This window comes from Camelina sativa, chromosome 7, assembly GCF_030686135.1.
Source record: "Camelina sativa cultivar CO46 ecotype springtype chromosome 7, ASM3068613v1".
NCBI lineage: Eukaryota > Viridiplantae > Streptophyta > Magnoliopsida > Brassicales > Brassicaceae > Camelina > Camelina sativa.
In genome coordinates, this window is record NC_141886.1 from 31,858,854 (window position 1) to 31,872,782 (window position 13,929).

At 37.8% G+C, this 13,929-nt stretch overlaps 4 protein-coding genes across 13 annotated transcripts; all 4 read right to left on the reverse strand.

The window, feature by feature from the left end:
• Positions 1-70: 70 nt before the first annotated feature.
• Positions 71-2,509, reverse strand: LOC104705120 (uncharacterized). The gene is made up of 3 exons (XM_087458691.1): positions 2,014-2,509; positions 599-1,884; positions 71-499 (listed from the first exon to the last, which is right to left on the reverse strand). The coding sequence occupies exons 1-3, from the start codon at positions 2,507-2,509 to the stop codon at positions 71-73; spliced, it is 2,211 nt and encodes a 736-aa protein (XP_087314817.1).
• Positions 2,510-2,638: 129 nt separating this feature from the next.
• Positions 2,639-3,686, reverse strand: LOC147941926 (uncharacterized). The gene is made up of 3 exons (XM_087458692.1): positions 3,608-3,686; positions 3,289-3,473; positions 2,639-3,229 (listed from the first exon to the last, which is right to left on the reverse strand). Exons 1-3 carry the CDS (start codon positions 3,684-3,686, stop codon positions 2,639-2,641), a joined length of 855 nt encoding a protein of 284 aa, XP_087314818.1.
• Positions 3,687-4,737: 1,051 nt separating this feature from the next.
• On the reverse strand, positions 4,738-9,186 carry LOC104703511 (CBL-interacting serine/threonine-protein kinase 3). 10 transcript variants are annotated; one of them, XR_015562605.1, is made up of 16 exons: positions 8,807-9,044; positions 8,440-8,620; positions 8,257-8,319; positions 8,094-8,165; positions 7,893-8,000; positions 7,561-7,641; positions 7,356-7,409; positions 7,139-7,264; positions 6,950-7,039; positions 6,718-6,771; positions 6,407-6,529; positions 6,216-6,326; positions 6,019-6,132; positions 5,882-5,938; positions 5,698-5,772; positions 4,738-4,993 (listed from the first exon to the last, which is right to left on the reverse strand). XR_015562605.1 is itself a non-coding variant. In XM_087459879.1 (15 exons), exons 2-15 carry the CDS (start codon positions 8,611-8,613, stop codon positions 4,916-4,918), a joined length of 1,326 nt encoding a protein of 441 aa, XP_087316005.1. In that variant the 5' UTR covers positions 8,614-8,620; positions 8,807-9,186; the 3' UTR covers positions 4,738-4,915. The 10 variants fall into 10 exon arrangements, 6 of the variants coding, with proteins under 6 accessions (XP_087316005.1, XP_087316008.1, XP_087316004.1 ...); XR_015562604.1 differs by having other exon boundaries at positions 8,772-8,999; XR_015562606.1 differs by having other exon boundaries at positions 4,738-5,047; positions 8,772-8,999.
• A 1,079-nt stretch (positions 9,187-10,265) lies between these two features.
• LOC104752596 (COP9 signalosome complex subunit 2) lies at positions 10,266-13,716 on the reverse strand. The gene is made up of 10 exons (XM_010419539.3): positions 13,488-13,716; positions 13,226-13,318; positions 13,045-13,123; positions 12,016-12,256; positions 11,856-11,930; positions 11,632-11,766; positions 11,316-11,503; positions 10,985-11,053; positions 10,821-10,911; positions 10,266-10,738 (listed from the first exon to the last, which is right to left on the reverse strand). Exons 1-10 carry the CDS (start codon positions 13,495-13,497, stop codon positions 10,400-10,402), a joined length of 1,320 nt encoding a protein of 439 aa, XP_010417841.1. The 5' UTR covers positions 13,498-13,716; the 3' UTR covers positions 10,266-10,399.
• Positions 13,717-13,929: the final 213 nt, after the last annotated feature.

The following is a 13,929-nucleotide window of genomic DNA, read 5'->3' on the forward strand; positions in this document are numbered from 1 at the left end:
CTTGGTGAATAGATTTAGCCAGTTCATCAGCCCGATAATTGAGTTTACAACTCACATACAGAAAAGAAATCTAAGAAAAAGAAAGCGATAGATCGAGGATATCATGGAGAATCCCGTAAAACTCCTTCGATGGAGTCTCTGAATTGATGGCTTTGATTAGCATCTCTGAATCGGAAGCCAGAGAGAGTTTGTTAAAGCCCAGATCTAGGGCGTGTTGAAGTGTCAGGGATACCGCGATCGCTTCAGCGAGGATTGGAGAGACTACATTTGTTGCGGTTTTCTGGTTCGTAATCTCAAAAGAGCGAGAGTCATCGCTGAATAACCATCCGAAGCCCGCGGCTTGAGAATCTGATCTCCATGCCGCATCAGTGAAATAAGAGATAGTATCCAAGTGGGGGTCTGATCTTTGTTCTTCCCGTCTGAGTTCAGGAGGCTGGGGATTCAATGGCTGGGCAGAAATCCAATCACGAGCACTTGAAATGGCCTGTGTCACGATGTCCTACGGTAAGTTTTGTTTCTGCTCAAAGATCTTTTTGTTGCGTGAGATCCATATGTTCCAAAGTATCCAAGGAGCCAAAGGTTCCTCTCCAATGCCTACATGTGGAAGATTTATGCACTGGTAGACGATCTGTAGTCCCTTCTGTAGGTTGGTGATACGATGGGGGTCAAAAGAAGTCCTTAATGGTGATTTTTCCCAGACCTGAGCAGCAAACGGGCAGTGGAAGAAGAGATGAACGACTGTTTCCTCTTGCAGACAGTGGGGGCACGATGCAGAGGGGTTCCCTCCTCGGATCTTCAAGTTTTCTCCAACTGGGAGGGCATCGTGCATAGCTTTCCAAAGGAAAAACTTAAGCTTTGGGAGGCACCTGATGTTCCAGATTTCTTTATACCAGTCAAAAGGGGTGGGGCTTGGGTCGATGGGTGGCGGATCATTTCCTTTTTGGGTTGCTCCCAAATAGCCAGACTTTGCTGTGTAGATTCCTGAGCTGGTAAGAAGCCAAAGGTGGCAGTCCCTGGCTCCCTTTTTACTTGGTTGTAGAGCTAGAATCTCTTTTTCATAAGCCGGAAGTAAAGCTTTAACTTTCTCATGATCCCATGTTTTCTTGGTTGGACAGATGAGACTACTTACCCAAAGGTTAGCAGACATCTCTGAAGGTGGTCCCATGGGAGTGATTCTCTGCGAGAGAGAAATCCATGGTTCGTACCACAATAGAGTTTCCTGTCCCGATCCAATTAGCTTGCCTAGGTTAGGTTTCAAGAGGTCACGACCAATGCATATTCCTCTCCACCCATGGGAGGCTGAGTTGGGGGCATTGCATTCTAAAAAAGAGGTAGAATTGCAATACTTTCCCAGAAGCACTCTTGCTAGAAGGCTGTTTGGTCGAGTCAGAATTCGCCAGATGCTCTTTGCGAGGAGGGCATCATTAAAATTTGGTATGTCTCTGAAATCCAGACCTCCCTCCTTCTTTACTTTTGTCAGTTTGGACCAAGCCACCCAGCTAATCTTCTTGTTTTCTTCCGAGGAATCCCACCAAAACTGCGTGAGCATGGATTGTATCCTCTTTGAGAGAGATCCTGGGATTTTGAAGCAAGGCATGGTGTACATAGGCATTGCAGAGAGTACTGATCTTAGCATGGTAGCCTTTCCAGCAGTCGAGAGCGGTCTTGCAGCCCAACTCCTAGATTTTTGTCCGATACGATATGTGATCAGATTAAACATGTCTCTCTTTTTCTTGCCAAAGAACTCAGGGAGGCCAAGATATTTTCCTAAACCTCCCACCCTTTGAATCCCTAGGATTTGTTGAGCTGTCACCTTTACCTCGTCAGGTGTTTTTGAGGAGAGGGTAATTGCTGACTTGGTTTTGTTTATCAATTGACCCGAGGCTTGTTCATATTTGCGGATGATGTTCAATAAAGTCTTACAGCTTGTTTGGTCTCATCTGCAGAAAAACATTGTGTCGTCAGCGAAAAGGAGATGGTTCACCCAAGGACTCCCTAAGGCCACTCGAATACCCGGTAAGGTTCCATCTTGTTGAGCTTTGCGACATAGACCAGACAGAGCTTCGCTACACTGGATAAACAGATATGGGGACAGCGGGTCCCCTTGTCGAAGTCCTCTTGAGGGGGTAAGATGACCTTGTGATGATCCATTGATGAGAAAGGAGTAGGATACTGTAGATACGCACTGATGAATCCATTGGATCCATTTCTGGTGGAAACCCATTCTTTCCAGCACTGATAGGATAAAATCCCATTCCAGCCTGCTGTAGGCTTTGCTCATATCCGTTTTGACGGCCATAAAGCAATGTTCTTTTGCTCTGGAAGTCTTAAGGTAGTGAAGACTTTCATGTGGAATGAGTACATTGTCAGAGATAGCCCTTTGCGGTACAAAAGCTGACTGATTTTCTGATATTATTGCATGCAGTACTGGTTGCAGTCGCCTTGAGAGGAGCTTGGATATTATCTTGTAGAAGACTGAGCAGAGGGCTATAGGTCGGTAATCCACCATTACTTTTGGGCTATGGACTTTCAGAATCAATCTTATGTGTGTGTGGTTTATGTTTGTGATAGGGGCATTAGAGAGGAAGAAAGCTTGTACCTCAGACACCACTTGAGGGCCGATTGTATTCCAGTGGGATTAGAAAAAGCTCGCTGAAAAGCCATCAGGCCCAGGTGCTTTATCCGCATGTATCGCAAAGCAAGCTTTTTTAACTTCTTCAGGTGATGGTGTTTGAATTAACCTTTCATTTGTTTCTGGTGAGATACAGGGATGGATCACCTCGTGAGCTAGGGAGGAATGATCCCCATTTTGTGATTCAAAGAGGTTCTGGAAATACTCAGCGATCACGGACAAGATCTTCTCCTCTTCATAGTGAGGTATCCCCTCATCATCTTCGATTACAGAAAACTTATTCATTGTTGTTCTTCCCCTAGTAATTGCTTGGAAATAGCTAGAGTTTTGGTCTCCAAGGGCTAACCATAAATTTCTGCTCCTTTGTTTCCAAAACTCTTCCTCATCTTTATAGGCTTTAAGGAGAGCAAGGTTGATATTGGAGATTGAGGATGAATCTGCAGTCGGATCAGACATCAGCTCATCCAGCTTTTGTCTATACTCCTCAATGAGCTGTTGGCTATTTTGATGTTTCCGTTTGGACCAGGTAATAATCTCTCTGCGGCATCGGATTATCTTCTCTTCAACACTTTCAGAGCATTCAAAACTCCAAGCCGCCTGGATCAGAGAATCTATTTCCGCATTACCTTTTAGTCTTCTGTCATATCTGAATATACCCTTTTCTTTTTCTTGGTGAGATCGAGGCAGGTAAGCAATGGTCGATGATCAGAACCCTCAAAGCGTAGGTAAAACCTATGACTAAAGGGAAACATCTTTGCCCAAGCACTATTTGACATTGCCCTATCTAATCTGTAGTGGACTAGATGATCATGTCGCATTCCTCTCCAAGATAGGAAATTCCCTGAGTGACGTAAATCATAAAGATCACATTATGACATGAAATAGCGGATGTGGGTAAAGGTGCATTCTCTCCTCACTGGGCCTCCTTGCTTTTCAGTTGCATCGATAATATCATTGAAATATCCCGTCAAGAACCAGGGATCCTCCCGCGTACTTCCCCAAAGCGTAAGTTGATCCCAAATGGCTTTTCTTTTTGCTCTTTCTGGTTCTCCATAGAGGAAAGTAGCAAAAAACATCCTGCCTGCTGACTGTATTTGTATATCAATGAAGTTTGTGCAGGAGGTTAGGATCGTTAGTTCAATATCACTCTTCCAATAAAGGGCTAGTCCTCCTCCTCCGGGACTGTGCGGTGGAACAGTATGATGTAAGGCTTTCTCCACAAATTCGTCTGGATTTTTGCTCTCTATGAGGAATAAAACATCATGTGAGATAGTAGAGTGTATCTCACGGATTCGTTGGCTTGTTATGGGATTTCCCAACCCACAACAATTCCAGCTCAGAAGCTTTAAGGAAGAGGATTTGGTGGATTGTGAAAATCCACCTTCTTCTTCACCATAGCTGGTATTAAGGCTCCTTTTGGTTTATCCCTCGGGTTTGAGTCCTTTTTCTGAGATCCCTTAGATTTTGAGGATCTTTGAGAGCTTTGGGTGCTTTGATCCCTGTTACAGCATTTTTTCGAGGTGGAACCCCGCTGGTAAGTAAGTTTTTTTGGGGAGCCGTTAGCTAAATTTCTCTTCTGACTTTTTGCTTCTATTAACTTTAATGCTTGTTTTGTGGGAGGTTTTGCAAGAGGAAGTCTACCTCAACCTCGTTTGGAGCTGGTTCCAGTTTCAGCCACTGTGGTCGGGTTGTGATCACTAATAGAGAGGCGGACATGAATCGAAGTAGAGGTCTCTAATGGTAGTCACTTTTATTACTTCATTTTTCAACCTTGATCACTACACAATGTTCTGGATTTTAGTCATTTTTTTTTTTGAAGAAGAACATTTGATAATTTTAATAATTTAATAAAAATTTCGTGTTTGTTTAACAACCAACTTCAAATTTCTTAAAAGTTCAACCTAATTTTTTTCTTTGCAAATTACAAACTTTTCAATTAACAGTTCATTATTTCTTATATTAAATAACATTAGTAAGTATTAAATATCAAATAATTTTTGTTTGATTTCAAATAGTTTTTTTTTAGCAAACGCTCAAGAAATCTTCACGAAATACCAAATAACCTTAGGTCTGTTTAGCTCGTTCAAATGTTGACAATCTCTCGGTAGCTAAGAAAACGTTAAGAGAATAAGAGATCAATGCGGTTTTGTATTTACATTTTTCTAACACAAACTAATTAAATCCCACTCCCCTTGTCATCATCCAAACAGTAGCCGGAAAAGCAAAAAGCTCATAAACAAACAAAGCAAGGTTTTGTCCCAGAAGATAAAAACAATTCATACATCACTTTCTTGTTTCTTTCTTAGCTTCGTTGTTCGTCCAGACTACTTGCTCCAGAGAACTAGAGAGCTTCTTATAGAACTGCAAACACACCATCAACTCTGCTTAGCTCATCATCAAACTGGTTCTTTAACCCTATAATATAGTCGAAACAAACTATGGACTTACCTTGTGGATTAGAGATTAGATATATTATAGAGTTTTTTTTTGGTTTTTGTCCATCAAATATATCATAGAAAGGATAACAATAACAAATAATCATTGACCATTTCTTTTTGGTTTTTGTCCATCAAATATATCATAGAAAGGATAACAACAATAACAAATAATCATTGAACATTTCCTTAAAAATTATGGTAAACTGACACTTGAAATTAATCGTAGGATGCAAAACATGAATTAATCAAACATGGCCATGAGAGTTTCAAACATAACAGAGAAGAGCAGTCAGTTTTTGGATTTTTTTGGGCTAAAGTTATAATAAACAAAAACTAATAATTTTGGAGGAGGGGTAATTTAGGATTTTTGGTTAATTTTCGGTTTTCGGTTATTGTGGGCTTTGAGAGATTATTGGTTTCGAGTTTTGAGACATATTTCGGCTTTCGGTTAATTTTCGGTTTTTGAGGATTAAAACCGAAATAACCGATTTTTGTTTTTGTTTTTTAAAATTCCGATTACTTTTTGTTAAAAACACCTGATTTTAGGGTTAAAACTCTGGTTAGCTCATCAAACCGGCTAGGCGGCTACTTAAACTACCCCTATGATATAAGTCGACATGGACTAACCTTGTGGAATTCGAGGGTGTCTCCTTTCGATTTCGATACTTGAACCATATGAAGACTTGGCGCTACTTGGAATATCTGCTTGTCACACACCATACAAAGTTACAAACACTCTGGATCAGATCAGAAACTGATAAACCATGATCACCAACACTTTCTTGAATGTCCATAGTCTCATATAACATACCTCTGTCGCCACATTGAGATTTCCTTTTCTCCCAGCCTTGACATTCTCAAGCCTCATCTGATATATTTCAAGTAATCTTAGTTATTGATTATTTTCATTTCATTTCCTTTCCTGTTTCAGAGTTTTTACTAACTAACCTTGTAGTTCTTCTTTTGCACATCAAAACCGAGAGGCTTTGCAGCTTCTTCTATCTTCTCAATGATCTCATTCGCGCCTCCTCTCAGTGTTATCCTTGTTTCCCTCTTAAACTCCTGTTTTTGTTTTTAAGAAAATATTTCATTAACAGAAGATTGCAAATACAAAGAGTGCCGGTTCTTTATATCGAAACACAAACCTGTTCTGGATCAAACAGATTCTCTAGGTTAAGCCCCCTTGACATTGAGATGATCTCAAATGCATTGATTGCTGCTGGTTGCTCTTCTTTCTTCTCAGTAACATGATGTTCCTGTACATGATCATCACAATGATGCTATTATTAAATATAAACTTTTAAAAAAATGGAACAAGAAATGAAATTATCCTCACCTCGGAGTCCTTGAAAACAGCATCAATATCGTCCATGTTTGAATCATCCTTATCCTCGAACACTGGAGGCTTGTAATCTTTCTTGAACCATTCATCTTCAAATACCTCTTGTGGTGTTACACGCTGACACAAAACCACATCAACTCAGTTTCTTGGTTTATTGCATTGTCAACAAAAAATCAATCAATAATTGGGTGTTGAGGATCCTCATTCTTAGGTAATCAAAAGACATGTTTATTCGACTAGTATGCTTAACCAGTTGAAATAGAAACTGTGCAATTAAATGAAAGATGAAGCAGATAGAATTGTACATTTTAATATGTATAACACAGGATCCCCAACTTTTTTTCTCCAGCCCTTTTGTGCTAGAAAAAATGGAAAGCATATGTAATATTAGATAGAGCTCATTACTCTCTACTCATGGGGTTTTTACTTGTCTTCTTATATAATGAATAAAAAGGTCATAAGCTTGTGAGGAAAGTTTTAGCAATGGGCAGGTGTATGGTCATGTGAACTCATAGTAGCATTGTTAAAATTACTCACAGTCATTGGGTTCGGATCCAAGATTCGAGTGATCAGTTTCATGGCGCCAAGTGAGAGCCACGGAGGACAGTTGAATTCACCAGATGAAATCTGCATATATAAAAAGAGTTTTAAAAACTGAAACAAGGAGTGGTGGTGGAGGACTCCATCTAAAAAGAGAGAATTTGTAAAAAAAGAGGGGTTGCTCACTTTTTTATAAAGATTCATTAGATTAGAATCATCAAAAGGCAAGTAACCTGCAAGCAGAACATAGAGTATAACACCGCATGACCACATGTCAGCCGTTGCTCCATCGTAGCCTCTATCATTGAGAACCTAAAAACCACAAAGATAAGAGACTAGTTCGTTAGAACCCTGAAGGGATTGTATTATCAGATATAATCAAATCATTGCTGTTTAGGCAGACCTCAGGAGCAACGTAGTTCGGAGTTCCACAAGATGTATGAAGGAGACCATCATCCTGCTACCCCCAAATATATAAGCCATGTGTAAGAATAAATATGGAAGAACAACAAAATCCGTAAGTTGCTAGGAAAAATTGAAACCATTTCTTGGAACAGTAAAGATTATCCGACAAGAAAAATACTATGGAAACAGATAGTAGTCATTACCCTGACTTGTTGAGACAAAGCACTTAATCCAAAATCTGAGATCTTGAGGTTTCCATAGGCATCCAATAGTAAATTTTCAGGCTGTAATATTATATAACAGTCAGAATTGTTACACCCAATGGTACAAATAGAAGCAGTGGGTGGGTGTCGAAGAAAGCTTTATTCTCAACATGGTTTAAGTAGTCTCTTTATTCTCTATTTATATAACTAACATGTCTCATAGTCAGGGAAGGTGTTTCATCGAGATTTCGGTGGATTTGATTGAGAGGAGCTCCATATACACCATCCATGAAAAATAATTTTATCTAGTTCAGCTCTCATATCAAGAGTACCTTGAGGTCTCTATGGTAGACACCTCGGCTATGACAGTAGTCCACAGCATGTACAAGCTGTTGGAAATATCTCCGCGCCTCATCTTCTTTCATCCGCCCGTCATTTACCTTCATTCGTATCGTATGTTTACACAATCAGATTTCAACTAGAATGTGATCATCACAACAACCAATCATAATTTGTGGTAAAAGTAAGCTTACAATCTTATCAAAGAGCTCTCCTCCAGTAACATACTCCAAGATGATAAATATTTTCGTCTTGCTTGCCATCACCTGCCAACAATTTCAAATTACTACTTTCCAAGTACATACATGATCAAATAACTTTAAAAAAAAAAAAAAAAAAAAAGTGTTGAGTAAGTACCTCATACAACTGAACAACATTAGGATGTTTAATCAACTTCATAGTAGCTATCTCCCTTCTGATCTGTACCACAATTCCAATAAAGAAACTAAACAAGATCAAAAATCAACAGAAGATTAAGAAAAGGGCAATGAAGATCCATACATAATTCACGACAGTAGCGGTAAAAATAAGAAGAAAGACCTGTTCAGCCATCTTATGCTTGAGAACTTTCTCTTTATCAAGAATCTTGAGAGCAACAGGTTCTTCAGTTTCAGAGTTTCTAGCAAACTTCACTTTAGCAAAAGTTCCTTCCCCAATTGTTCTTCCAACTTCATATTTACCTACTCTACGCTTTACTTGCTGCCTCCGATTCATTTTTTTACTAAAAAAGCACCCCACAAACAAAGATTACTCCAAAATTTAGAAACAAAACCAAAAGGAGAAAACTTTAGAGGATTTTGATTAGAAACAAGAAGAGGGTAAAGAAGAAGAAGCAACACAGAGAATATCTCAATTTTCTTTATAATGGTTACCTTATTTAAAAAGCAACACAAAAAAAAAAAAGAACCTTCAATTAAATTTATGTTGAGGGATCAGCACAGAAGAAAAGATCTGAAAGCTACAAGAGATTGAGACAGAGATTAAATATGACTTTTGAGAGAGACCAAGAGGCAGAGGTCGTGATATACGATGATGAAGAAGAAGAAGATTGATTCTTTTTATTTATTTTTAAGTTTTGGGAAAATTCGTTTTTTTTTGGTGTCAAGTACGGTTTACAGATTTGCTTTTAGAAGCGGACAAAGATCCTTAGAACGGAAAGAAACAAAAGTATCAATTGCTGTCTTTTTATTTTTTAGTTGAGTTGTTGTAACTTTGAGGCAAACCCACTAATTAAAAAACAAAAAAATATACAGTAACCGATTCAAAGTTATGGGATGAACTCAATTCGGATCTGTTTTCTCTTTTATTTTTGATATATTATTTCTCTTTTTTTAGGTCTGAATGATGTGATGATGATAGTATATATATTATTTATGATTAATGAGTTGCGGCGAATTTTGTAGTGACTAGTGAAGATATTCTTGTGATGAATTTTTGTTTATGGACTTACTGATAGTGACAATAATAAACCATGATTTCAGTTTCTTTTAGCTGACAAAATAACATAAACCTATTTCTAAAAATATATTAGTTTGTAAGATTAATAGAACTTTCGCAAATATCAGTCGTGAGAATGCCTAAAATACTAGTGTGTTCATGTGTTGTACTTGTAATTAGCTTTATTATGTGTTCAAGTTCTACTATTGGAGAGAAAAAAAAGGAAAAGGTTCTACCACATTGGTCACAACACACAAGAATATAGGGCAACATTTTTAATCACTGACCAAGTTTGAACCGAATATGATGAAGATCATGTTTATCTATCTTTAAGATTTTGGATATCATAAAATATTTATAGAATCATATAGTTTCGATCTCGAAAGTGTGCTGTGCTCCATTGTCATTGCTTTTTTCATAAAAATGGGGTTTGATATTATCACTTTTGACTCCACTTACTTCCATTATTGTGATAAATGTCCTCTTTTAATTGATGCAGGCATGCTGCACCATTAGTCTATAAACACTTTATCACACAAAACTAAAATGAATTGCTGTCAAATTAAGGAGTAAAATAAATAAAAATACTTTAGATCAAGTGGATCAAAAATAATATAGTTAATTCAACAGTGGCAACTGGCCCACTAGAACAGTGTGTGTTAAACAGTCAAAAGATCCTAGAAAGATCGACACATTAAAAAAAGCTAATTAAATTATTCGTACCGAATCTCTCTCTCGCTCTCGTTCAGTTTTGTTTAAGGGTTTCAAACATAGCCTAATTCTTAATCATTGATAGTTGAAAAAGACATCCACGTTATATGTAGATGTTCGGTGTATATCATCAATTCATCATCGCTTCGCTTGCAATTACTAATAACTAATGTTGTTAATTGCTAATAAAGTTAAGAAAGCAATTTCAAAAACGAAAATTTAGTAACTTGCAAATCCTTTTTATGGCATTGAAGTGGGTTTATCAACTTCATCAAATCCAAATATGTGAAGAAATAGATAATTCACAGATCCAAAACACAAAATCTATCCAAATGGGAGAGAGGTTGCAAAATTAACAGACTCGGTTAGTGATACTTGAAGAAAGAGACCTCAGCTGTGTGTTCCATTTATCAACCGCCTTATGCAATTTCCTTCCATTGGCACTGTCACCTCTCAGCAAGTAACGGTTCATTTCGTCAATGTGACCATCGATTCTGCTGTCCAGTATCAGCAACACTAGCAACTCCGTCACATCCTTCTCTGGCACGTTTAGTTCCTTCGATATGAACGGGATCCCTATCCTTGTGTATGGCTTTATCAGCTTCAGCAACACTTGTGTTCTCACCTTCTTCAGCAGATCTTCCATATAGTTTCTGATGAATGGATCATCCATTATCGTCCTCCGGTTACTCTACATTCCAAAACCATTACATGAGTACCGTTCTGAGATATAATGCCAAACTCTATGATCCCAATAATATTTCTCTTCTTACCTTCAGTATTCTCTCAAACTCTATGATCTCATTTCGTTGATATGCTGCTATCAAATTTGTCATTGCCAGGATCTCAGGGTCGTTTTTGTACCTGCAGAGAGCAACCCATAAAGTAACGAACCAAAACGAGTGTACATTACAAAATATTTAGGTAAATGACTTACGGCTTTGCCTCTTGGCCATCAAAAGGATTCACTTCTGACTCCATCAGCATATTCGCCAGAACAAGATACCTTTGCAAAGCCAAAAGAAAGAAAACAAAGATCATCAACTCTAGCATGTTGGAACCTCGATCACAGCAAGATACTGGACAAGAGTAATAGAAGACCACATGCAGCTAAAACCATGTCCCCAAAGTTAAATCTAAATAATACCGCATTGCTATATTCATCCATAATATCTTTTATCCTTACTAGCAAACCATGCTAATAATCAAATGACCAGAGGGTATCAAGTAGGAAAGATAAAGACATGAGAAGGTAACAGGAAACATACTTCAGGCACTGGATACGTCTTTGGTTGCCAGCTTCATCATAATTCTTAAAAGCTTCAAAGAAATCTGTGGCTGCTTCAGCCCACTGACGCTCTGCCATGTGCATTTTTCCACCACACTCCCGGATTATACCCATGATCCTAGGATGAGGTATAGCAGATTTGATGGCTAGTGCCTTGTGGTATAATTGCTGCATCCATTAAAAAGTGGTGTTGCATCTCAGTCACAAAAGCCAATAGAAAGTATGTAACAATAAAGTTGTTGAATATCCAAATTATTTTGACGTAAGGTAAAACCCATATAGCAGATGATGTTTACCTTAAGCTTCTTGTTATCCTTTGTTTCAGTGTAAATTTGAATTTCAATTGCATAAACCTCAAGCAACTGACTTCCTTTCTTCTGATCATCTGTTCCATCTTCTTTTTGGCAAGATTTATGGAGTTCCTTCAGAATCTGGCAAACAATAAATAGCTGTTAGTGAACATACTAAGATCTAAACATAGTTAGCTTCAATCAATAGATTTGATTAAATCAAGTTATACCTTAGTCATTCGTCTGTATTCACCAATGTCAAACCAGATGTTGCAGAGTTTTAGATTCGTTTTGAACCAGAGTCTCTGCAAAAGAAACTAATTAGTCACATCTCCGAACCATTGAGAAAAAATGGGTAGCAAATATAAAGCGAAAGATTAGTTTCCAGACCTCATTCTTAGCCTCTTCAAGGGCTTTCAAAGTGGTCTGATAAAACTCTTGCAGCAGACCAGTGTTCTGGCTAGCAGATCCAGAGACGAAATCCATAATGTTGTTTATACATTTTTCGCTGTAATTCCTGGTAACCGCTGACTTGATATATGTAAGCATCTCTGTATAGGCTTCCATCATTTCTTTGTACTTACCTAGACGATAATAAATCTTCACAGTCTGCTTAAGAGCTTTGAAACCCCTGACAAGAAACAGGCCATGGAAGGACTTGAATAAATTAACAAAATTTGAAATAGTCTCAGGCATATTAGGGATACATGAATAGCAGAGGCAATGAATCTTAGGAATGCTGGCGTTTTATGAGGTGCAAACAAAAAAACAGCCTAGATGGACAAATATAACTTGACGTAAACCACGAAAATCTCGCAGGTAAGCTCAAGAACATAAGTAAAGAAAAGGGTCAAAACTGAACGCACCCACCGCCCAAGTTAACATGGTCAATATAACCTCTTTGGTTACAACTAAAGAAACTATATGACATGATAGTTTATCAATAGCAACAATGAATCTTAGGAATACAGACTAAAGGAACAAACATTAACTTGACATAAACAAGGAAAGCCTTGCAGGTAAGCTAGAGATCATTAACGGGTCAAATCTGAAGGCAGGCATAGCAAAAACTCAATATGATGGTACCCTAACCCTTCTTTGAATGGGAAAGAACAAGTTGTAAAACAGACAAAAGGAACAAAAATTAACTTGACATAAACAAGGAAATCCTTGCAGGTAAGCTAGAGATCATTAAAGGGTCAAAAATCTGAATACACCCATAGCAAAAGTTGAACATAGTGGTACCCTAACACCCTCTTTGAATAGAATTGGTCAAGTTGTAAATCAGAAAGAGCATCTCTGTTTGTCTCTTCCATCATGGTGACACACAAAACCCAGACACAAAACACAAATCTGGTACTCTCTAGATCAATAACAACGCGAGCAAAATCACTAAAAAGAAAACACATGGGATCTTACCAATCAGCCTTGTCTGGTTCCATCTTAACAACCTCAGCAAACCCAGAAAGAGCTTCTTCAGGTTCAGTCTCAACCATACCTTCAAGAAACAAATACACTCTTTCGAATCAAGATGCAAAATCGTAACACAGATTTTGAGAATGCGCATAAACACACACAAACAAAAAACAAAAAAACGAACCTTTAGAGTTATAATATTGATTCTCAATGTCAACATCTTGTTCCTCCTGCTCCTCATCAGAATACACGAATCCATAGTCCTCCATATCAGCATCTACACCATAATTCGAAACCCAAATCAGTAAAAAAACCCCTCTTTTAACAACTACAAACAAACCCTAACGATTCGTAACAAAGTAAGTAGTCGAATTCGGGAACTTCAATCAAACCCTAGATGGTTTCAAAGTAGAAGATTAAGGAAAAACAAGAACAATAAGAAAGACCTGAAGCCATGACGATCCGATGAAGAAGAACACCAGACGATGATTAGAGAAGAAGGAGATTAGGGGTTTTTTTTCCTTCGGATTTTAGATTTTTTTTTTTGGCGAGTTACGACGACGCAAAAGGGTTTTGTGAGGGAAGCAGAAGAAGAAGAAGGGTGGATTTGATGATACTGGGCCTCCGACTCCGAGTAAATAATGTAATTATAGTCCGCATCATGTAAATATGAATAAAAAAGTTTGAGCTTGAAAATAAATTATTTTGGTAAAAGAAAATTAATTAATTAATTGTAATTGTTTACTTAAATTTTAAGAAAAATGTTTAAAAAAAAAAAATTAAAGTTGACAGATGATTTGAGAGAAAAGGAAGAAAGAAAAAATATGGTAAAGTTTAAGGAAAATTAATTTAAAAGAAAAACACAACACACATATAGTTTTACAAAAT